The sequence below is a fragment of the Podarcis pityusensis genome, assembly GCF_964106645.2.
Source record: "Podarcis pityusensis genome assembly, chromosome: 4".
Lineage (NCBI taxonomy): Eukaryota > Metazoa > Chordata > Lepidosauria > Squamata > Lacertidae > Podarcis > Podarcis pityusensis.
Genome location: NC_138027.1, coordinates 57,953,626 through 57,977,871, shown reverse-complemented (window position 1 = coordinate 57,977,871; position 24,246 = coordinate 57,953,626). Strand labels below are relative to the sequence as shown.

Below are 24,246 nucleotides of genomic sequence, written 5' to 3'. Positions count from 1 at the left end.
TGTATAGACTTAGATAAAGTATTTTGACTTCTAGAAACCTTGTGTAAGATTGATCATGTTGAGAAGGTGTTCATGACTTGTATGAGGTACATTTTAAAGGGTATTTTATTACTGGAAGGTGAGCATGACTGATTTACCAGCAGTTTATATTGAACCTGTCTATCATTTATTTTGTAATATAAGGATTATTAAAGTATGACAAGTCCGCATATAAAGTAAAATGAACCATAAAAGGTATTAAATATGACTATCCTAATTATTAAAATGAAACTGTACAATATTTTTACTGAAAGTCTGCTTTGTGGCATTTTTGCAGTCTTTTGTGGGGAAGTGTGTATGTGCAGGACAGCTTCTCTGTGAATTGATGTTGTGTTGTGCAGACCCATTGGGTTGCTGGGCAGGGCCTCCCATCCACTGCAGAATAAGCACCTCAGCAGTTCACTGCTTTCTCTCTCTCCAAATGAATAATTTCTGATGAGCTATTTTTCATTTCCTTTCCCCGTGGTAATTATTCTCTCTTATCTATCACAAGTGGTTCAAGTTAAGCTTTGTGAAGGCCTGCCCATACCTCAAGTGTGGGAAACCCTTTAAACTGGGTGGAAAATCCAACTCCTGTATTCGCCAGTTGCCTATGTCTTAAAAAGTATTTTGAGAACTGCTCTCAAAGCTGGAGGTGGGGCAGTTATACAGTTGTACAGTTGCATTTGTATGCAGCCTATTGGGGAGAGAAGCACAACGTTGGCAAGTGTTCAGTCTGCTGACTTCTTACCTGAATAACCAGAAGTGATTATATTGCACAATTAAAAGTTGCTTCCTGGGAAAAGTAATGTCTGCAAGGGACTTCACTATGTCTATAATAAGTCCACTGCTGTTGGCCGCTTTGTATGGATGGTGTATGAGAATAACTTTGTGAGACCCTGAGTGTTGGGGGCACAATGTGAGGATAAGAGACACGGAATAAAGAAAGATGTAGCATTAAAAGCTAGAGCAGGGATTGCCAGTAGCAGATTTGATGCCCATCTCAAAAAAAGGCAAACACATTTAAAAGAACAGAAAAACACAGACCACAAAATGATCCAGCCATGCACCTCCTCACTCCCCACTCCTCCCAAAAAATCAATAGGAAAAGGCAGTTACATCAGCTACCAACACACTAACTCACAGAGAGAAATTCTTTGTACTTCTCTTCATAATGGAAATGAGGTAGGTGTCCAGTCTGGCATGCAGTGAGCATTCAGTGCAGGACAGACCAAGCCAGTGCAAACAGGAACTAAGCAGGAAGACAAAACAAAGTCTTGTGTACTGTAGATTTTTAAAGGGGATCTTTACTGAGATGTTTTGTGGGCACCATAGGAGAAACTGTCAGGCATATTGGTGTCCATGGGTGTCATGTTGGCAACTCCTGAGCTAGAGCATGGAGTTGGCAAACTTCTTTCACCTGAAACTTTTGCCTCTTGTAAAAAAATTAATGCTCGTTTGCTGGCACTTAATAACCACCAGTGTTCAACAAAACTATTATCCAAGTGCTCTACTACAATGTCATTATATGCATGGAATTTTGCAAGTATGGGGAAAATATATGGTCTAGCATGTGGTCATTTGGACCAGGCCTGTTTTATTCATATTATGCAAATTAAGTACTTTGTTCAACTTCTTTTGTCTTGCTTATGTAGTCGATTATTCTGTTTGGATTGTGCAGCGTAGAGTGAAAGAGAGCGCTTACGCCTTACAAGCCTCCTTTCTTTTAGAAAGATGAATTAATTCCGATTTTGAAGGACTCTGGAGAGCAAACTAATGAGTTGACTTAGCAGCGCGTGCTGCACGCCCTCCCACCCTTACTCTCAACATGCCTGTCAGATGGAGCCTTGGCTATTTGCCAGCACTTTGATTACGCAAGGCTTTCTGTGTCCTAGTTATCTCAACAAAAGACATTTCTCAGGATCAGGCATCACACCTAGGTCATACAGTTAGAAAAGACAGCTCTAAGAGTTATACTCAGCTGGGTTAATGCTGTCCTATGGTAAGTTCATGTCAGAATTGTCAGGTTTCTAATGATGGCTTGACTTGTAACATAGACTTTTAAACTACCGATTATGAAATTTTGCAGCAGTTTAGGGATGAAAAATATAACAAAATTACAGTTTCAGAATATCATTATAGTTTATGTGTATGTAAAAATCAAAAGGTTTTCCAGTAACTTTTCTAATATTTCTTCTTCTTTTAAGTACTACTGTGTGTCATTTTGAAGCCTCTTGATATAAAATAAAATCCTGAAGAAATAGACTGTGTAGTCCTGAGTGAATTGTTAAACATGTGTAATGCCATAGGAGATTGCTTCTGTGTGTGGTAGTAGCTTTGTAGACACACAAACACTAAATTTACAATTCTTTGTAAAGGTCACATCACTGACTTTTACCACAATCACATCAGCAGCCAAGGGCTCTGAAGAAGTCTCCTGATTAATTGCACAATCATAATTCCATACAAATCAAAAGTATGTCATTGACTTGCTGCTGTGCTTAAAAAGATGCCACCACGTTTAAACATTCAGATTAGTGCCTTGTAGGTAAATCCTCTTACTCGTGATTTGACTTTGTGTAGACTGATGTCTGCCTTGAGGTATTGTATGTCGTCTCTGAACTGCAGTGGCCTCTCCTGCATAATAACTATTTCACACAGCAGCAGCCAGCTTCAGTACTGCAATATTTGTACGAGGTGCAGATGTTTGGTAGCTTCGGCTTGCTGCAGAGATTTGGAGCTGGATATTTAATGTGATGTATTTGTTGCTTATAGTGCTAGAGACGGTAAACTGTTAGCCTTTTGACAAAAAAAGCTTTGTTTTTCTACATAGCTGTTTTTTATTGAATGCTTCAGAAGGGAATTTCTGTGTTTAATTTGTAGGGCAGATATGCAGGATTGTTCAAGATGAATAGGTGGTTCATGTATGAGCTTTAGTAATTAAATATGCAGCTTTCTGATAGATGCTTTCTTTATTATTTTTGCATTACCTACCTTCATGTTCTGGGTCATCGACATAGCTTTTCATGTGCTATGCTAAATGGTCCTGGCAAATGTTATGTTTTGTATTTTTTGATATGCTGCTGTTCTGAAATTGTGCAGAATATAGTGGTACTGTAGAAAGACTTCAGTATTGTTAAATATTTTGAAGCTGAAATTTAGAAATAGTGATTTTGTTTGCATTTCATTAGTATCTCCCACTGCCATCTCTTAATTCAACACTGAACATTTGTTATTTATATGTAGCTTTCAAATAGCTTTATTTAATACTGACAGATCTGCAGTGCCCTTTTGGGTGGTTTCTCTTTCTCTCTCTTCTTTTTATATGAGGTGCCAATAATCTCTGTAATTGGTTTTTGTTTTTTGTATTTTTGTAAGGCCTCTAGATGCAGGCTTGCTTATTTCTGAATCTGAAAAGCTGTATGATGGTCTTTTTGAATAGGTTTTGTTTAATAGAGTTTTCAGAAATTTTATCTCTATCGACATCCTTAAATCTTTCCAAGCATAAATAGTATTGCAGCCATTATAGTTCTTGAGCCTTGGAAAAGGGTAGCTTATGCACAATGAGTCAAATTTATAATTTGCAAGTTAGAGATAGCATACAATTTTTTCATAGAAATAATTCCAAGCAGTTTAGTTTGATTATTTATTGTTTAAAAGAGTTAAAAATAAAGCTGTGCATCAACAAAACTGACTTTTTTTGTAAGGCTGTGAATGCATGCATTGGTCGCTCTAGCACTAGTTTTTATAGTTCATCTTGTATTGTGATGCCATTGGAGTTCTTGGTTTGCTTGTTTAGTTGATTACCTTGATTAATGAACACTTTCGTAATTTTTTTGAATGAAAAGTGCTTGTTTAAAAACATTACTGCCACCCTGGTATGGTGATGTTTCATTTATATGATGAGGGTGAAGGCATGTTTGCAGTATGAAGTACATTCTGTTATGACATTCTGATAAAGTGGGTGAGTATCAATTACTTACCCTGAACCTTGAATTGTTTGCATAATTAATTGCTCCTATTTTTCTTTTGATTTGTGTTCAAGGTAACAGCATACAGTTAGTTAAATTGTGCTAACAAATTACATACCACTATGCAGTTTTATTAATAGTCTAAAGTGTTAGCAGTAGCAAATTTACTTCTGAAAATCCTGAATGTTTCAATGAGGAAAAAATAAGTGCAAAATACATAACACTTTTTGAATTAATAAGGACTTTTGAATTATTTCATGTGCTTATCATATGTTTATGTGTCTATAAAAAAGGGCCCTCAAGTTTATCTACAGTTGTGTATTATGAATGGCCTACCATTAACTTCTGTAAAGGGAAATGTTTCATATGTGCTCAGGGTTTTTTCATTGTGTACATGGAGTTTTTCCATATTTTTAGAATCATGAAACTCAGTATTAGTGTTGGATTACTGAGTATATAGGAGAACTCCAGTAGGCAAACCTTTTGTTCAGAAATGTGATATCCCATTAGGGATGACGAAAACTTTAGAGATCAAAGTTTTCTGCCTCCAGTGGGCTATAGCTGTTGTTGGGATCCGCAAGGAGGGATCATGTCACCTGAAACCTCAAAGCACTGTACTGAATGCTGCTGAGGTACTGGATCTAATTCAGGGATTTGTTGTTAGCATATGAAGTCGAAATGACTTGGGACTCAAGTACCTGAGAGCCTTTCACAGTAACATCCAACTGTGCATTACAATCAGCAGGGGAAGCCTCACTTGTCCCATCTGTTGGAGTGGTTGGTAGGATGGTGACAGGGTATTCTGTCATGTGACAAGGCACCTTGCTGCTTGTAATCTAGCTGGCACTCAAAATAGAAACATTTTGGTAATGGTTAAATACATTTTTTATTTCTCTAGTGTTTGGATCTGAGCTGAATTTGATATTTGTTGGATAATTAGTGCTACCAGGCAGAGGGCCTTCTCAGTAGTGGTGCCCGCTACCAGATGTCAAAGGAAAAAACAACTGCCAGACTTTTAGGAGACATCTGAAGGCAGCCCTGTTTAGGGAAGCTTTTAATATCTGAAGGACTATTGTATTTTAATATTTTGTTGGAAGCCGCCCAGAGTGGCTGGAGAAACCCAGCCAGATAGGCAGGGTATAAAAAAAAAATGTTGTTGTTGTTGTTGATTGTAATTTTTGAGTTAGAATAATAGAATTTTAGAGTTGAGTGGGACTGCTAGGGTCATCTAGTCCAACCCCCTGCAATGCAGGAATCTCAGCTAAAGCACCCAAGACAGATGCTTAACCTCTGCTTAAAAACCTGCAAGGAAGGAGAGTCCACCGCCTCCCAAGGGAGACCTGTTCCACTGTTAAACAGCTCTTACTGTCAGAAAGTTTTCCCAGATGTTTAGTTGGAATCTCCTTTCTTGCAACTTTAGTAAGCTCGGATGCAGTTTATTATGATAGTTTTTATGATAGTTTTATTATTTTGCCTGGTTTTGCCTAGTTAGTTGTTAATTGCCCTATATTCCTAATTTGAGGAAGGGTGGGGTATAAAAATAATGAAATGATTAATCCCCCCCCCCCCCGAAAACAAACATTGACTGTAGCATTTTCCTGGTAATAGTTGAATTCTTTTATGACCTTTCATATATTTTATAAGCATTGCTGTTTTGTTTTTATGAAATGGTTACATATTTTTTTGTTTTGTTTTGTTACGTTTAGTTCTTTGAATCTTATATTTTACTTTGTCTACATAAACCTTTAATTGCTTTATGTTTCCCTATGATTTTGACATACATTGTATGTGCATCACTGTAACATACAATAAAAAAATATTCAGTGGTTGGATGTATGCCATTAACCTTTTCCTGCACATATTGCTTGCATCATTTTATCTTCTACTGAATCTATATAAAGTGAATATCTACCAAATATTTCTTTAGCTTTTTACAGGGGGAAAAACATTTATTTTTTTGTTCTCTTTTACAGCATTTTCAGTTAGCTTTGGTTGACTGCAACCCTTGCACTTTGTCCAATGCTGAAAGTAAGTAGTTTAATTTATCTGTGGTCTTAGTAACTTTTTAGATTTATGTCTATATCACCCTAGCGTCATGATTAATCCATTTTCCTACTTCACTGCTGTCTTATCAGTCTAAGGAGAACTCTCTCTCTCTCTCTCTCTCTCTCTCTCTCTCTGTGTGTGTGTGTGTGTGCGTGTATGTGCATGTAGCATTTAGTGCACTGGAGCTACTTATTATTTTCTTTTGACAATAATAATGCATCACTATCAGCAAATAACTAAAATGAATTCTTAAAATATTAAATGGTTTAAGTAGTTGTATGTTTAAATACAAAACTGTTTCTTTGTAACATGTTGGAGAGTTTCAGGCTTTTCTTTTTTGAAGGCAAACTTCTCATGGAAAACAACTAGATTCCCCATTACGCTTGAAATTAGTTACTGTTTCATATTTGTCTATATAATATTTTCCTTAGACCAGAGCTTTCCAAACTGTGTCACGAGATGTTAGTGCAGAGGTTTTCAACCTTTTTGAGTCCATGGCTTCCTTGACCCAACTACAGTGGTACCTCGGGTTAAGAACTTAATTCGTTCCAGAGGTCCATTCTTAACCTGAAGCTGTTCTTAACCTGAGGTACCACTTTAGCTAATGGGGCCTCCCGCTACTGCCGCACCGCGGCCGCATGATTTCTGTTCTCATCCTGAAGCAAAGTTCTTAACCCGAGGTACTATTTCTGGGTTAGCGGAGTCTGTAGCCTGAAGCGTCTGTAACCTGATGCGTCTGTAACCCGAGGTACCACTGTACATTCCTTCTGTGGCACCCCTGTCGGTCTCAGGAGCCCAGTTATGTCATCCCTTGTCTGCAGAGCTGGCAGCCTCTCACCCTTTTTTTGAAAAACCTCTCTGGTGGTGTGTACCCTCATCCTCCTCTCCTCTCTCCTCTCCTTGGCAGTCCTCCAGGCATTTGCAGCTGCCACCCCAAAGAGAAGTTCCTCCTCATACTGCCCCACAGGGACTTGGGAAGCACCCCTTGGCCAGCCCCAGAGGCACCATTTGCCTGGGTAGCTTGTAGCCAGAGCTGCTTCAACAAACATCTGTGCAATCCTTTGGTCAGCTGAGATGCAAGAGGGCATCAGAGGAGGGAGGGAAGGAAATAGGGACAGAGGCCAGGGTTGCCCGCGGTACCCCTGAACATCATTCAAGGCACCCCGGAGTGCCACAGCACACTGGTTGAAAGCCACTGCATAAGTGTGTTGGTGTATCACGCGAACGCTCACCACGTTCCTCCCAGGCCCAGAAAGGGGTTAGTTTAATGTCCAGTTTGCTAGTAAAACTAAATTACTATGTTGTGAAATGATGCATGTCTGAAAAGTATGTCACCAACATTAAAAGCTTGGAAAGCTCTGCCCTAAACTGTCCAATGGAAAGCCAAATTGGTGTTTACAGAGTTAGAACTGCTGTTTTTGATTGTGTGCTGTGTTTACAATTGTTTGGGTTCAAGGCTATGTTAGGCTTTTCCAGTAGGCTTTTTTATTTTCTTCTACTGAACATTAGATTCCCTATACCATATGACAAAGTAATTAGAGCTCTGTAGAGAGATTTGGCTGGTTATTTCAGATTTAATATATGATATTCGTCACCTCTGCAGATTTTTACTGTCTTTGCTCATTTTCTCCTCGTCTTCCTTCTTATCACAGACCACATCTTCTCAACTCAATCTCTTCATACTATTATCTTTCCAATTTCTTTTAAAAAATGTTTATTGTGCTTTTTCAGGCAGATGTTTTTCCTTCTCTCTGTTCTTTGCTCTCTTTCCTTTTGTCTCCCTTACTGTCAAGATTTAGATTATATTCTCCCCAGAGTAGGGAACACGTCTTTTATTCTCATGTTACTCTTTAAGTCTGTATTGTTGGCTCTCAAATGGTGGATAGAGATTCCAGGTTGTTAGACTAAAATCAGTCTCTTCAAAAGCTTATGCCATAATTAATTTGTTAGTCTTCAAGATGCCACAATACTCATTTTGGTTCATGAAAAAGAGTGTTAACAACAGTGGAGAAAAAAATGACTGAAATATGACAGGGAGGAAAAGAATTCTTTATTAGGCTTAAATTCAGAATCTGTAGTGTTTTTTCCAGGAAAAGTTACCTATTTACCTTAAAGCTGTTGTGATTTATAGTTATATATACTCACAAATATCTGACATTCAGGAATGTATGTATTTGCATTTATTATGCAGGCTATATTGTGAGACTGAGAGATTAAGTCCAAGCACAAATATTTCCATTAGTAGCTCCTTGGTTTATTATTACTACTACTATTACTACTATTAGCTTGAAGAATTTATCTGATTTCACTCTGTATCCTGATGTTTTGGGAAATGACCAGTGTTGTACCATAGACAACAACTTGGAGTCGGGGCAGGATTTTAGTGTAGGACCATCAGATGTTTCTGAAGAGTCTGTGAACGTTGTTCATTTTTCAAAACTTAATGACATTGAAAAAGAAAATGGGGATGGCGCCTTGTGAAGACTACAGTGCACAGGGAGGAGGGGCTTTTCCTCCCCACTAGGAAATTGTACTCAGGCACCTGTTATTATTCATGGAAGGGAAGTCCCTGTGCTAATGGAAACATTCCTTCTGGGGCTAATAGCAGATGGGGGTTGTGTGATATTTATTGGGACTACGCCTAGGAGTAAAAGGGTTAAACTTTCCCATACCCAGCCTCCCATGTCTGCCATATTTCTGCCAAATGATGTGGTTGATAGTGATATATTTAGCATCAAGTCTAGTTTCACAAAACTAAAAAAAAATGTTGTGAACTGCCCTGAGATCTACGGGTCTAGGGCAGTATACAAATCTAATAAATAAAATAAATTTTAAAAATTGAGTCTCTAGCACCTGTGTAGACTCTCTTCTACCCTGATTTATCGTTCAGCATCCACTCACAAACACATAAACGTTCCAACAGATGTGTATACATATATACTACAGTACTTAATTCTCTTGAATTTCCCTTTGCTTTTACAGTTCGGTTTCACGTTGCCCATTTATATGAAACCCAGGTAAGTGTATAATACTTCTTTGTTATTAAATGTGCTTAAGGTAGAACTATGCTATATAGCAAGAAGACTTAAGCTTGAATAAATGTGATTTAGCAAACATATTTGTCAGGATTGAGAAGCTACTCCCATCAGTGATTTTTGAAATGAGATAGAAAAGTTCACCTACTCAGGAAGCATTGCCCTTACTCTAGGTGAACCTTGTTGCCTTTAGTAACATCACTACATCAGTATATCTTTTTCGTTATATACCTTCACAATCATTTTGTAATTTCTGATTGCCTGGACTCAATTTGGGAAGGAGAAAGGCACTCTAACCAGGTGGGGAGATGGTCTAAAAGAAGCAGCAGATAGGAGAAACGATGGCAGAAAACATAAAAAGGGACGTTTTCTCAGTTGAGGGATTTTGTTTGTGTCATGAAATATATCTTCTCTTCCCATCAGCACTAATAGATACAAGACAAGGTTTGAAGATTACTTAATTAGCTAGTAGTAGAACCAAATATCATTAGCTATGATACCCTATTTAATGTGCAGCATTTAGTTGCTCTTGTCAGTTTGCTTTGATTCTTTATCAGCCCAGATCAATAGCTTTCCCCCATTTTGGAGTCACTTATGGGCATCTTAAACATCAGATACCACCAACACTAACACAGTAGAACCTTCTTAATGTAGCAAAATAGGAATAAAGGGTCACCATCAAAATCATAGCTAATAGATCAGCCACTCACAAGAGTAATATGTTCATATTTTATTATGTAAATACTGAACCAGCAGCTATATTCATTATACTTGTGTTGATGTTTTATTTATCAGTGAAAACAGTATTCTATGGCTGGGTGTTAATTGTTATTAAAATTCACTTATGTTCTTGTTTTTGACTATAATACCAATCCAGATTATCAGTAAAAAATCCCAGCATTTATAAATATGCTTTGCTCCTTTTTAGAGAAAATATCACTTGGCAAAGAAGGAATATGAACAACTTTTGCAGACCGAAAATCTCCCTGCACAAGTGAAAGCAACTGTGTTACAGCAGTTAGGTATGTAAAAGAAGTTGGGTATGTGAGGGAAAAGGAATTATTGTACATGATTCTCTACAACTATTTGCTGGCTATAGGGTGGCATGGAACTTTGTTGCTGAGTCCTTAAGCTCAGAGGTGCAGTTCAGATATGACTCCAGTTGCAACAGTTGATACAGGACGAATCTTTTAGTTTCCTAAAGTAACCTTAACATGTATTTTCAAAAGATTTTCTTCTATAAGAGTTTATACTTTTACACAGAGACTAAGAATGAAAATTAACTTCTCTGTTGAAATGGATTGATTTAATGAGTCCAGGTCTTACTGCGTTTAAAGTAGGTTGGGTGTATTTTGACACTGCTGTAATTGCTGTTCGTTTGCGTGTTAATATTTGAAATACTTCATATTTCCTTCATTAAGTATTGATTATCTTTAGTTACCTTTAGCTACTGTTTACCTCTAGCTGCTAGTTGTCTAGAATAAAATATAGGAGTTCCTTTTTAGTTCAGATGCTAACAGATTAAAACAAATGGGACCTGCAATAAAATGTTGCTGTGTATGTCTGGTGGGCTAGAGGTCAAATTCAGAGCCATTTGTCAGATATTATGTACACAAACATTCCTTTCCTTACCTGACAGCCTTAACAAAGGCCAAAAGTGCTTCAGTTTGCCCAGTTTGTTATCTCTTCTATGGGAATATTGTACCTGACCATTATATGAAAAGCTGCTACACTCAGCAGAGGTTATACTTTGACTTCAAGGACTTCACTAAGTAGGAGGTAGAACTGGACAGTAGCAAGTTCTGTTTGGAAATATATAATTGCTTACTTAAAAATTCTAGCTGTACTGCTTTTCAATGCTAGCCACAGGGGTGCCAACTCCTGGGGCCTGAGCCCTTTTGGGCCCCCAAACATTTTTGGTATGGGGGATTCAGAAAGTACAGAAGCCAAGTGTGTCCTGGTTCCAGTGGCTGGCTCCTCCTCCTCCTCTGGCCTCAAAGGGGAAGGAGAGTCAAAGTAGTGGCATCAAGAGGAGGAGCCACCAGCCATTGAAGCCTAATATTCCTAGTGTTCCTAATACTCAAATTTTAAGTTCGTAACCATGGTTAAGAGGCAGATTATAGGGCTGAACTTTTGGCTTGGTTGATTCAATATAGGTCTTTACAAGAGTGTTCTGTTACAATATTGTGTGTTCAGCTATGAGCAAGTACATGTTTTTTTCTCTCCTGACTAGATGTGTATAGCGGCTTAACTTCAAGAATAGGTTGTGCACCTGTGGGGTTTTTTGTTTGCTCTGCTTACAAAAGTTACTCTATGTGATTTATAAATTCTAAAAACCATGCAGTAGACACTCAATGACTGCATTAGCAAGTCATGTTCAACCAAAATTGGGGAACCTGCAGCCTTACAGATGTTTTTGAACTATAGTTCCCATCATCCCTGACCACTGGGTATTGTGTCTGGGACTGGTGGGAGTTGGAATGCAACAACATCTGGAAGGTTGCAGGTTTCCAATCCTTGTGCTAAACCATAGCTTAGCACGACTAAAGTGAGCCACACTGAGCCTTAAGCTTTGATGTTCCCCCTCACCTTCTTCTCTGGTACAGCTGCTTGGAATAGTTTGGAAGATTTTGCTTCTTTGCTGAACCACAACTTGTGTCATCCGAACCAACAAACTAGGGTTAATATTAATGTGACTGATTTGTTCAAAACAGTGGCTTGTTTCAAACTATAGTTAACAGTTAAGGTTAGAGAGGCTCCCTTCCTGCTGAATGAATATCTGGTGCCTACTGAATACTTTGCTTTCTTCCTGCCGGCTTTTAATTGAATTCTGATTTTATAGCCATAAATAATTTTTAATTTCATTGTATTGAGTCTCCTCTTGGAGATGATTGTAATTAAGTAGTATGAATTGTTTAAAATTAATTAAAAAATTAACCACAACTTCTTGTTTGGACAACATGAGTTGATTCAGGCCAGTGAGTAGCAATAACATCCCTACTGAAATACAAATAGCCATGTATATGTATATATTCTTTTTTTAGGGTGGATGCATCACACAGTGGATCAGTTAGGAGATAAAGCCACCAAGGAAAACTATGCTATTCAGTGTCTCCAGAAGTCTCTAGAGGCAGATCCCAATTCTGGGCAGTCCTGGTATTTCCTTGGAAGGTAAAAATGGGTGGTATACCATTTAAATGCATTTTGAAAGTCTGCGATATTAACACATGCATACCCTGAAAGAACAAATGTCTGATTTAATCTTAGATGAAAACCACAGAGCTAGTACTTTATCTGAGGTTAATTATTTTGGGGGGAAATGTGTCATTGCTAGGATAATTTAGCCTTTGTAGCATGTATGACATTGTTCATTATAAGTATAGCAAAATAACTTCAGCAAAACCATTATTTAGATCATTATTTGGAGATAAGACGTTTGTGTTCTTTGTAATCTACCCAAAGTGATGTTGTTAGTATCCTCTTTATGTTCTAACCCAGTCCTTTACAACTGTGAAGATACCAAGCCATACATAGCTCAACATTAACGCTAGGTAACACAATTCCCAACTTGATAAGACTGTTTTTGCTCCCTGCTTGAGAATGCAGAAAACAAAGGGGATGTCAAAGCACCTTGCATCACCATCAGCATTATCATCATCACTTATGGTGGTTTCCCCAGCCACTGAGCGGCTTCCAACAAAATATTAAAAATACAATAAAACATCAAACATTAAAAACTTTCCTAAACTTCAGATGTCTTCTAAAACTCAGACTGTTGTTTATTTCCTTTACATCTGATGGGAGGGCGTTCCACAGGGCGGGTGCCACTACCAAGAAGGCCCTCTGCCTGGTTTCCTGTAACTTCGCTTCTTGCAGTGAGGGAACCGCCAGAAGGCCCTTAGAGCTGGACCTCAGTGTCCAGGTTGAATGATGGGGGTGGAGATGCTCCTTCAGGTATACTGGGCTGAGGCCACAGTGTGTAGTTAGTGAGCTGTGTTGGTTTGACAGACCTGTTCTAGCCTTACCACATCTTCCTGTGTTGTATAATGCCTGCTTCTTCCTGTGTTGTATGCTGTTAATACTTGAAGAAGGGAGCGGGTGGTGCTGTGGTCTAAACCACTGAGCCTCTTTGGCTTGCTGATCAGAAGGTTGGCAGTTTGAGTCTGCGCAACAGGGTGAGCTCCCATTGCTCTGTTCCAGCTCCTGCCAATCTAGCAGTTCGAAAGCATACCAGCATACATGCTTAACCATCCAGGGGTCCTTTACCTTGCCTGATATTTGAAGATGGTATTTTTACACTATCTCAGCAACTGAAAAATAAATCAGAATGGCTAATTTTGTATAGGCACTATTGTTGAAAAAACATGGGTGCTTACATTGGAAAGAACACTGTTAGATAAAAATAAACTATTGTGGCAAAGTCTATTCTACTTTAGTAAATATTATTCTAGAATTTATCAATCCCTGGCATTTTCATGTCACTTCCTTTTATTTAATATTAAAAATTACTCTGTTCTAATAGGCTGTTTATATGAAGGCAGGGACCCATATATCAAAATCCATGTATGTTTTCAGACTATAGCATATCACAGATGAAACTGTAAACGTAGTTTATTTATTATTTTATTTTATTATTTATCCAAGGATCACAGGATGGTTTACAATATGAAAAATACATAAACACAGCATATAACATAGTAAAAAAAAAAAATACCCCACTTTATTTATTTATTTATCTACTTGCTTACTTACTAAATTTCTATTTAGAGAACAAATAAATAAGACAATCTTTTTGTATTTCATGAAGTGACCCAGTTTCGGTTGTCCTGAAATTGATAGTTTGCTACTTTCATTTTCACAATGTTCTTTAGTAGATGGAACATTCCAATGGAGTTCGTTTAAATATATTAAGTATAATGTATACGTATTGAGACAGCAGGCTTTTGCAATATGTAGGTTAACCACTGATATTAAAGGCAAACTTTTGCCAAATTGTTCTCAGATATGTAGATTGATAAATACACATTTTCTTTCCCCGCAGGTGCTATTCAAGTATTGGGAAAGTTCAGGATGCCTTTATATCTTATAGGCAGTCTATTGATAAATCAGAAGCAAGTGCAGACACATGGTGTTCTATAGGGTAAGTAACTACATTCCCCTCTCATAATAAAGTCATGTGTTTGAGCAGTACAACTTTAAGCCCCCAGTGATACTATAATTGTAATACAAAGTTATTAATTTTTCCTTATTGCTAGATATAATGTGTAATATGTACTCTTAAAAGCTAGCACTAAAACTTATTTTTAGATGTAATTGACTAAGGATTACAGTTGTATAATTCACAGTTTAAAATAAGTTTTTTGGAGTGGCTTCCACCCATTCCATTGTAGCAAATTAAGGTTTTGCAGCTATTGTGTTCAGGAAGATGGTTCCAGAACAATTTCTGGATTTTCCAAAAAGCATACAATTTATAAAGCTGTATTACTGGATTTTCCAAATGTGAAACATGCACTTGTCTTTTATTTATTATTATCTAGAAGAGCTTGGTTAGTATACTGAGACACACCGAAGGGCTGGGTGTGATATTTGTCATCTAAAATTGATAATTGTATTCTAAAATTGATAGTTGTATTCTAAAATTGATAGTTGTATTCTAAAATTGATAGTTGTATTCTAAAATTGATAATTGTATTCATCTTTCTCTTCAGTGTGCTGTACCAACAGCAGAATCAGCCTATGGATGCATTACAGGCCTATATCTGTGCTGTACAGCTGGACCACGGCCATGCTGCAGCCTGGATGGACCTTGGCACCCTCTATGAGTCCTGCAACCAGTCTCAGGATGCCATTAAATGCTACTTAAATGCAACCAGAAGCAAAAATTGTAGTAATACCTCTGCACTTGCAGCACGGATAAAGTATTTACAGGTAAAAATTTGGGTCTAAGAAGAGGGACACATTTAACTGACCTGGGTAGGGAGAAGGAATGAAAAAAACTAAGGACACAAGATAATATGTGATTGTTTTGTGAATTGTGTGATCTGTTTCCATATACATTCTAAACATATCATAGCTTGCAGTTTCATTTAATTTCTCATTTTAAGTGGGTCTCTCTTAAGTATTTTTTTCTACCTTGATATAATTTATGCATATTTTGTGTTGTCTACATTTTAAGTTATCATAGCATTTAGTGAGAATACACACACTATCCTTTGCTCTTGTTTGCAGTTTCAGAACCAACGCGCTAATGAGACCTCTGAAATCAGAGCTCAACTTTGTTCTGATTCTCACAAAGGTTTATATTCTGGTTACCCTCTTTATCCTTAGCACTTCTCTGAAACCCCAGAACTAAAATGTATTCTTTCTAAGACACAGTAGAATACGGAATTTAGGAAGATTTCATGGACTTGATCTTACTAAATTAGGCGTGTGTTAAATTTACTTTTTACATAATTTTTCCTAGGCTCAGTTGTGTAACCTACCACAAGGTAGTCTACAGAATAAAACTAAATTACTTCCTAGTATTGAGGAGGCATGGAGCCTACCAATCCCCGCAGAGCTTACCTCCAGGCAGGGTGCCATGAACACAGCACAGCAGGTGAGAAGTTGGGTTATGTTCTGCAGGTGCCCAGCTTTTTAAGGGTTCTTTTCAATCAATCTGTAGTAGTCAAGCGTATTTTGCTGTAGCACAGGGCTAGTTTTCAGTGGTAACAAGACTAATTAGCAGAGGGAGATTAAGAATAGACTCCCTGTGATTTGGAGGAAATATGGGGGAACCAATTTAGAACCTTTGTGGATTTTCATGATTATCAGAAAGATTTCATCCCACATAGAAATTGCGGCAGACTTTTGTTTTAAAAACACCCCCATGAAAGGTACACATTGCTCCTTTGATGCTATGGAAATTGGTTTTCAATAAATGAGATCAGCATAGTCACACAGCCCTTATTAAAATGTGCAGCTGGTAAAAGATATGTAGCTTAAGGAACATTTAAAAATGTATAGAACCATATTTTTTTCTTCCTCCTTTGATTCCTAGGCTTGTAAACCTCATCAAAATACTGAACCTGTACTAGGCCTCAGTCAAACACCTATTTCACAGCAATTGCCACTACACATGATTCCTTCTAGCCATGTAGATGACCTGTCCAGTCCAGCCAAGAGGAAAAGAACATCTAGTCCAACAAAGGTATATATTCTCATAAAAAGCCCCACTCAGTTACAAGAATCTGGCATCCAGGAGTATGAGTCTGTTGTTCAGATAACTCTTTTAAATGAAAATCAGAATAGCAATGTTCACAATGATGACATTGCACTAGGAGTAGTTGAACATTGCAGTAGCTATAACAATAGCATACTAAAAGTTAGGGGGGAGAATCATGCCATTTTGTCTACCACCTTTGCTTATATTTAGAATGCTTAATCATCACATTAATAATATTGTAAGAACTAAGATGAATTTTGATAAACTTCTAAGTCCACCATTTGGTTTTATTTAATTCTTCATCACAGTTGATTATCTTTTACTTTTTATTCCATGATGATTATATTAACCAATACTGAATTATATATAGCAATATTTTTGAAGGAAATATTCTTAACTTGTAGTGGACAGTTTTAATAAATTCTTTCACCATTATGTTCACATTTTTAATGTTAATGTTTTCCTTAGAACACTTTAGAAGCTTGGAGCAGTGGCCATACAATGTCACATCCTCCAGTACAACAACAAGTACATTCTTGGTGCTTGACACCACAGAAATTACAGGTAAATCTACAGAAAGCCTTTTGAAATTTTTTATAAAGTACATATGTTCATGCAGCACAAGTTGATCATATTTTTCTCATCATCTGACATACCTCCAAGCTTTCATTAATTATTTCCTTTTAATTCATAATTTTTATCTAAAATATTTGCAGTTTTATATAAATGACTTTTCCTATTTTTATCTTTCACTGAGCACCCTAAAGCACTGTATAAATCATGAGCAGCACATGGTGCCCTCTAGATCAGAGGTTGGCAGCCTTTTTGGACCAGAAGGCACATTTTGAATTTTGAAAAAGCACCAGTTACAAAATTTTAGAGAGTGCAGTTATTACTGCTTCCCAATCCCCACTATCTTCCTGTGGAAAGCTATGTCTTGATTGTGGCAAACGCACAATAATGATGTACGCGCATACAAAATGATGCTGTTGCTGTCTTATAATAAGGAACGCCCCCCAGTATAAAGAAGAATATACAAGGTAGCCACACCACACTCATTCTTTCTTGCATACACTCACACCTACAGATGATAGATGAAACCAGCATCTTTCTCATTCATAAACATGCACTTCACTTATACATAACCACAAATACATCTCCCGCTCTCTGTCTCTGCTGCAGTGCATCTCTCTCAATCACACACACAGTGTATACCTGAGCAACCATCACCACTCCATTCAGAAAAGCCCTATAATGGGAAAAGAAAATGCCTGCTTATTCACCCCCCTCCCAAATCTATAACAATACATGAGGGTCACATGCCCAGGGGCCCCAAGGAAGCCTTCAGGGGTGTCAAGTTGGCAATCCCTACTCTGGATGTTGTTGGACAATTCCCATCCGACCCAGGCATCATGGGCAATGGTCAGGGTTGATGGGGGATGAAGTCCAACAACATATGGAATTCACTGTGTTACCTATCCCTGGTATAACTATTAAACACTTTGTAGAACTTTTTGTTAAAAATTGCTTTATTTTACAGTTTTATTATGGTAAAATATAGTTGAATGTGTAGCAGGACAATAATAGTTATATACTGTGTTTAGGCTTGAAAAACAAAATGCACTTGCTTTGTATAATAAATATCCACAACTTCATGCATTTCTCTTCCTTATTCTGAGTCAGAGCCTAGGGCAGCCTTTGTCTCATTGAGGGCTGGATTGTAGCTATTGCTTCCCTTCCCCAACAACAAAATTGTTTCTCTCCCAAAGGAAGGGAAATTTTAGAGAGAATTGCTGAATAAATTTAGGAAATAAATAAGTGCCCTCAACAGTTGTCACTGTGCTTACACAACTGATGTGCTGTTGCCTACAAAATAGCATGAATTTTCCCAGGCTTCACTATCTGCTTGTATGATAAGAATTTATTGGTCAGAGATGATGGGAATTGTAGTCATTGATTTCTTATCTATGGTTTACTTAATTTGAGTAGGTTGTGTATCTGTTTATTTTTAGTACAACTTGTTTCAAGGAAAGGAATTGATGGACTGAATGGGGTGCATATAATGATAAACAGATAGTGTCAGAATATTTTTGTCACGTGAATTGTTATAAACAAATCTAAACTTATGTAGGGGGCCTAAGTAATTTTTTAAAATTTATTTTCTAGCACTTGGACCAGCTGCGTGCAAATAGAAATAATTTAAATCCAGCACAGAAACTTCTGCTGGAACAGCTGGAGAGTCAGTGTGTCATGATGCAGCAACACCAGCAGGTGCCAACAAAAAACATTTGTTTCTGTTTTGTACATATCCTGTCTTAATTATCTTTTTTCTTTTCCAAACAATTGCCAACAACTGAAGAAGTCATAGGGTGGAATCCAGTCTTGAAGGAGCCGACTTCTCCTTGCACAACAAGAATTTTCCCTTCCTTTATTTTCCCCTGCAGCCCTCTGCACCCCCCAAATCTGTTTCAGGGGATTTCTCCAACACTGGAGTGTGTGTTGGAGGCTGCAGGGGAGAGGAAAAGGTGGTCCCTTGCACTAGTGGAAGTCTGTATGTTGACATTCGCATAGGCAAGTGTTGGATGCAACCCATAGTCATGCCTCAAGAACTCTGTGAATTCAATGGGACCTTTTGACATTCTTTTTACTAAAATGTGTATGTTGAAGACATGCTAGCCACTAAGTGATAGTTAGAAGGTTTCTGACTAGTGTTAAACATCTTGCTTCCCAGCTAAGATGAATATGGCAATTAGTTAGTGTCCTGCAATAACTCATCACACAATGATTGCTATAGTAGCATGCATTCAGACAGTGAAATTTAACCCATATGACTAGCGTAATGTGTGAACTCAGTCCTTAGACCTGATTGAGAATTTTATAAAAACAAAGAAATCTTCAATTTTTCTTGGATTGGAGGTCAAGGACTTCCTTCACCATATGATACAACATGGTGTCTAAGTGGAAATGCTGAGAGAGAAGAACTGTTTCATTTGCAGCTCCTACCAGCAGACTGGAACAATCATTTTGAGGAACTGTTGTCCTCTGAAATCATATTTATTACATGATGATGTATGTACTGCCTCAGACTTCTCCGGACTCCTTCTGTTGGAAGGGAAAGGACCAGTAAGGCAGCATACATTATTATGCCCCTTTATTACATGCTATCACTTCTCTCCCCCTTTTCTCCACTTATAAAGTATGGGTGAGAACCATATGTTTCTGGGCTCAATATTAAGAGATGGTTTTGACATTTAAAGCCCTAAATTATTGTCACCTGGTATCTTTAAGGGCCATCTTATTTCATATGTGCCCCATCATATACTGTGGCATTGGGGACATTGTTCCAGCTGCCAGTGCTGAACGAAGTTTCATTGATGTCTACTAGGAGCAGATCTTTCTTGGCGAGGCTTCCAGTTTTGTGGAATGCCCTCTTCTGAGAGGTCTGCCAGGTTCTGATGCTGTGCTTTTTCAGAAAGCTTTTGGGCAAAACTGATTTTAGTTATTTGTCCTGACTGATGGCACTGTTAATAAAAATCTAGCAAAAATAAGCAATAATTATTGATCATGTTTTTAATTGTTTTAGACATGTGAATTGGTTTTTATTATGTATTTTTTGTTTCTAGTTTTAATGCCAACTCTGCATGTTGACTACTTTTCTATACTACTTGACAGGAGTGATGCCCACCCCCCCCACCCCCCGTGCCTTGGAAAAAGAAGCATCAAATGTTCACAAATACTTATGAATATAAGATTGTTTTGCATCTGAGTACATGTGTGTGTGTGTGATGTAGCTTAAGCAAGGTTTCCATGTTTCTTGTGTTACAAGTGCATAGATGACTTATGAACAGCACACATATTAGCAAATTGCAGCTTTTGTTTACAAAAGACTCACAAATGATCTTCTGACCTTTTAACCCTTAATGTATGTGCTATTTCAGAGGGGAAAAAACAGAAACATGGCATTATTAATAAGTCACTCTATCTGCTTGTATTGTATGACGCGCCATTTGTGACAGATTCACAGGAATCAGAAGAAAATCTTACATCCGCTAAGAGCATTTACTTGAGTATCATAGTTTCAGTGTGTCATATCTATTTAACAAAAAAAAAACCCTCATGAAATACATGATTCTGTGAGTTATTCTGCTAACATTCTTTATATTTTACTTGCTTTTTATTAGATGAGGCAGACGGGAGTTGCACAGGTACGATCTACTGGAATTGCTAATGGGCCAACAGCTGACTCGTCTTTGCCTACAAACTCTGTCTCTGGTCAGCAGCCTCAGGTTGCTCTAACCAGAGTGCCTAACATCACGCAGCATGGAATCCGTCCAACCTGCCCTGGGCAGCCTATGGCAAATGGACCCTTTCCAGCAGGCTCAGTTCCCTGCAGCACAGCAAGAACGCTGGGTAGTACAGACACTATTTTGATAGGCAATAATCACATAACAGGAAGTGGAAGTAATGGAAACGTGCCTTACCTGCAGCGAAACGCACTCTCTCTACCTCATAACCGCACAAACCTGACCAGCAGCGCAGAGGAGCCGTGGAAAAAACAACTATCTAACTCCACTCAGGTACGCACTATATTTTTTATGTTGTATAGCAGAATGTTAGTACAGGAATATATTTTTTGCAGGGTTTTTATCACATTCTGTGGTCAGAAAGATCAGAAAACATTTGAACCTGCACATTATAATGGGAAGCTATTTCTTTATATATATTAAGGGAATGGAATAGAGTGTAATTATTTTATAAAAGTTTCATTGTCATTTCATTTTTGTACAGATGCTTGATGTATAAAATCGCAAGTTTTAAAAATAATATGGTCTACTAATTGCTTTGGTAAAATAGCATCTGTTTTAATCCTGATTTGTTTTCCAAGGCAATAAGGAACTGGTAATAAATATTTTTGTCAGGAAAATAATGAAATAATATTGCAGGCTAATTCTAAAAAAAACAAAAGCAGCAATTAATACAAAGCATAAATACTTAGTTAAATACTTGGCACTATCACTGTTGTTTTTCTGAAATCGGAAAGGCAGGCTTCAGTATTTCCTAGCCATGTAATAACTTGTACTGGATAGTCATATGTTTTTAGTTTCACAATTAATCTTTATCAGCTGTCTTTGTTTCTTGCTTTTTAAAATGTTTGGCTTTAATGTAGTGTTGAATTCATCACTAGAGTAGCAGTTAATCACAGAGGTTACTTACTGGCCATGCATGTCTGCTTTTCTGGTACTAGCACAACAATTAATTTCTAAGCGCTATAAAAAGTTGTGCAAAGAGTAAATGGTTGAAAAATTGTTTCAGTATTCAACACTGTTCAGCTACATAACATATAGGGATACTATTGTTGATATATTTGTAGTTTGGAGCCATGGTTTTTTTTAAGTGACCAGGACAAAAATCTAGAAATACTTTGGAACACCTTGAGAGTTTCCTCTGAAATTAACATTGCCTATCTCTTAGGTGTTCTCATTAAACAAATTAATCTCAAGGATGATCTTCATATTTAATTGGCACCCACGTTCAGTACTGGGTTCATATCACACATTCAGAATAAACCATACCATAATAGCTTTCACCCCTCTTCAATGAGAGCCTCCCACAGACTACTAGTGACTCTGGAAGGATCCAACTGTCCCTGAGGTTTTGAATTTCCTCTTGAGGACAGAGTAGAAAAAGGAAGGACCAGAAGCTGTGGAGAAAGAATTACACAGAAGCAGCCCCCCCCCCCCCCAGGAAAGAAAGCTCACCAAAAGACTTATCTGTGACAGTCATGTGAGACACGGGTGGAAGCAGGCACATGAAACAACACAGCTGAAATAAAGAGTTGGTACTCTTTTGAAATCTCTCAGCCAGACGTGACCCATGGAAGATATGGAACATTCATCCTTTAACTAGCCCTTCTCCCAGAGTACAGCACAGATCCCAGTCCAGCTTTCATGGTCCATTCTACTTGTTCTCTGGAAGCAAGAAGCACAGCAGCAATACCCTCAAGAGTGGAATTTTTCATTTTCGCTGTTTCTTCTCACCTGGAGTAGAAATGGATGCAATTGGTGTGTGTGTGTGTGTGTGTGTGTGTGTGTGTGGAATGTTTAAAGGCAATTAAGACAAACCCCACTGAAAATGGAGATCACTTCATGCTGTGGTTTTGCAGGCTAGACTTCAACATGGCGGAAGGCAGCTTTCTTGTGTAGCACTGTTCCCGCCCTGCTTTTGCCTGATTACCATTATTCCTTACATGAATGTGATTAACTGCTTTTACTGGGTGCGTTACAAAATCCAGCATTTTTGATTTTAAGTTTGATTTTTAAGCCACCTTAGTTGCCTTTCTATTACATTACATGGAGTGTTAGCCTCTTAAATTTGACAGTTCTCCAAGAGGCTAGACACTGTGGAATAGCAAAGAAGTCAACACCAGAAGTCATAGAATAATGTAACAAAGGCAGTAGAGCTTTGAATTGAACTAAAGGTGGTGTTTAGTCTCCGTCTCTCAAAGTCCTTTTGTTTCTGATTTTTATGTGATTTTATGTCAAGGTCAAATAGTTTCTGCCAAATTTAGTGTTTCTTACGATGGACTCAGTTTGAGGCTGTTTGGCATAAACTCTGAAGAGCTGCTAAATGAAGATCAAGAAGATCAACACCTACACCCTCAGCAATTAGGCTTTAAAAACCCACCGCAAAATATCATACATACAATCGATTATATATTTTGTAAAGTGGTTTATCCATTTGTTCTTTATACATTTGGACGTCTTTGAAGATATCATCGCCAAACTCTGCACAAGGGTTCCTGAGCTGGGGGCAGCAGTTTTTGTTGACATTGGGATGCTGGGCACCATTTTGAATCAAGCTGGTGGCCTGAAGTATGACTTCACCCAATATTTGGTGTGACAGGTCCAAACTGCACCAATTTGAATGCCTCCAACGATACCATCACATGATGGACCCAGGTTGCACTCACGTAGACATCTTTGAAGATATTGTAACCCAATTTGGAATGACAGTTCCAGCCTGCACCAATTTGGATACCTCTGAAGATACTGTCCCCCAGCTTGGCATGAGAGTTCCTGAGGTGGTGGACTTTGTCTATGTTTTGATGCTTAGAACCATTTTGAAACAAGATCGGTTTTGAAATGTGAGTTGGCTGTCACTTCAGCCAGTTTGGGGTGTAATGGGTCCAAAGTATGCTGACGTGGATGCCTCCAAATATTTTAAGGGCTGTTGAGGTATTTGGTGTGAAAGGTTGCAAGTGTGCAAAATTTGATGCATCCTGGGATATTGTCGCTCAACTCGGCATGATGGTTCCTGAGGTGGAGGCAGTGGTCCTTGTTTATATTTGGACGTCTGATGCCATTTTGAAACAAGATGGCAGACTGAAATGTGACCACCCAGTTTTGCATGTTGGTTCCAAAGTTTCCCAAGGTGGCGCTTTTGCCTGTGTTTGTATGCTGTTCGATGCAGTGAGCTATGTGTCAGTGACTGTGGCATAGCCCCAAACTGCAAATTACATTATCCATTTAAAAATCACATTTTTTTTGTGGGGTGGGGTTGGAGTTTCTTTGAATTCCTGGGCAATGCCAGGCAGTCCTTGCTAAGATGATATGGAAGAATATTACCTGCAGCAGTTTAACAGTTCAAACTCTTGCATCTGAATGACAGTAGAAGCAGACAAACTCTTTTAATTTAGAACTCTTAAAGAACAACCCACTGCCTACTGTGCATGCAGCTCTTGAAGCCAAAAGGCTTTGCCGTCCCTGCTTCAGTGGCTCTCAAATACAGAGCAGTGAGGGTGGGGGGTAGTGACTCATTTCCAGAAAGCAGTAGGAAATGGAAGGGCTAAACCTTAACTATGCGGGGAGCCACTAAGTAAAGTGAATTAATTGGTTTTGAATAATTGTATTAATTGGGAATTAATTGATACTGTTATAATTGGGCTATTATTGGGGAAATATTGGGAAACTAA

The 24,246-nt window shown here is 38.0% G+C and overlaps 1 protein-coding gene across 3 annotated transcripts in view; it reads left to right on the top strand.

Moving 5' to 3' along the window:
* KDM6A (lysine demethylase 6A) overlaps positions 1–24,246 on the top strand; it is a 106,700-nt gene that overhangs the window by 46,973 nt on the left and 35,481 nt on the right. For 2 of the 3 annotated variants that reach the window (XM_081003722.1, XM_081003720.1), the window contains exons 7-17: positions 5,963–6,017; positions 9,018–9,052; positions 9,999–10,092; positions 12,115–12,241; positions 14,112–14,210; positions 14,779–14,998; positions 15,534–15,668; positions 16,110–16,259; positions 16,743–16,838; positions 18,441–18,545; positions 20,456–20,851. In XM_081003722.1, coding sequence (XP_080859848.1) covers positions 5,963–6,017; positions 9,018–9,052; positions 9,999–10,092; positions 12,115–12,241; positions 14,112–14,210; positions 14,779–14,998; positions 15,534–15,668; positions 16,110–16,259; positions 16,743–16,838; positions 18,441–18,545; positions 20,456–20,851 — 1,512 coding nt within the window. The remainder of the gene's footprint in view (positions 1–5,962; positions 6,018–9,017; positions 9,053–9,998; positions 10,093–12,114; positions 12,242–14,111; positions 14,211–14,778; positions 14,999–15,533; positions 15,669–16,109; positions 16,260–16,742; positions 16,839–18,440; positions 18,546–20,455; positions 20,852–24,246) is intronic. The other variant, XM_081003721.1, reaches the window with a different exon arrangement.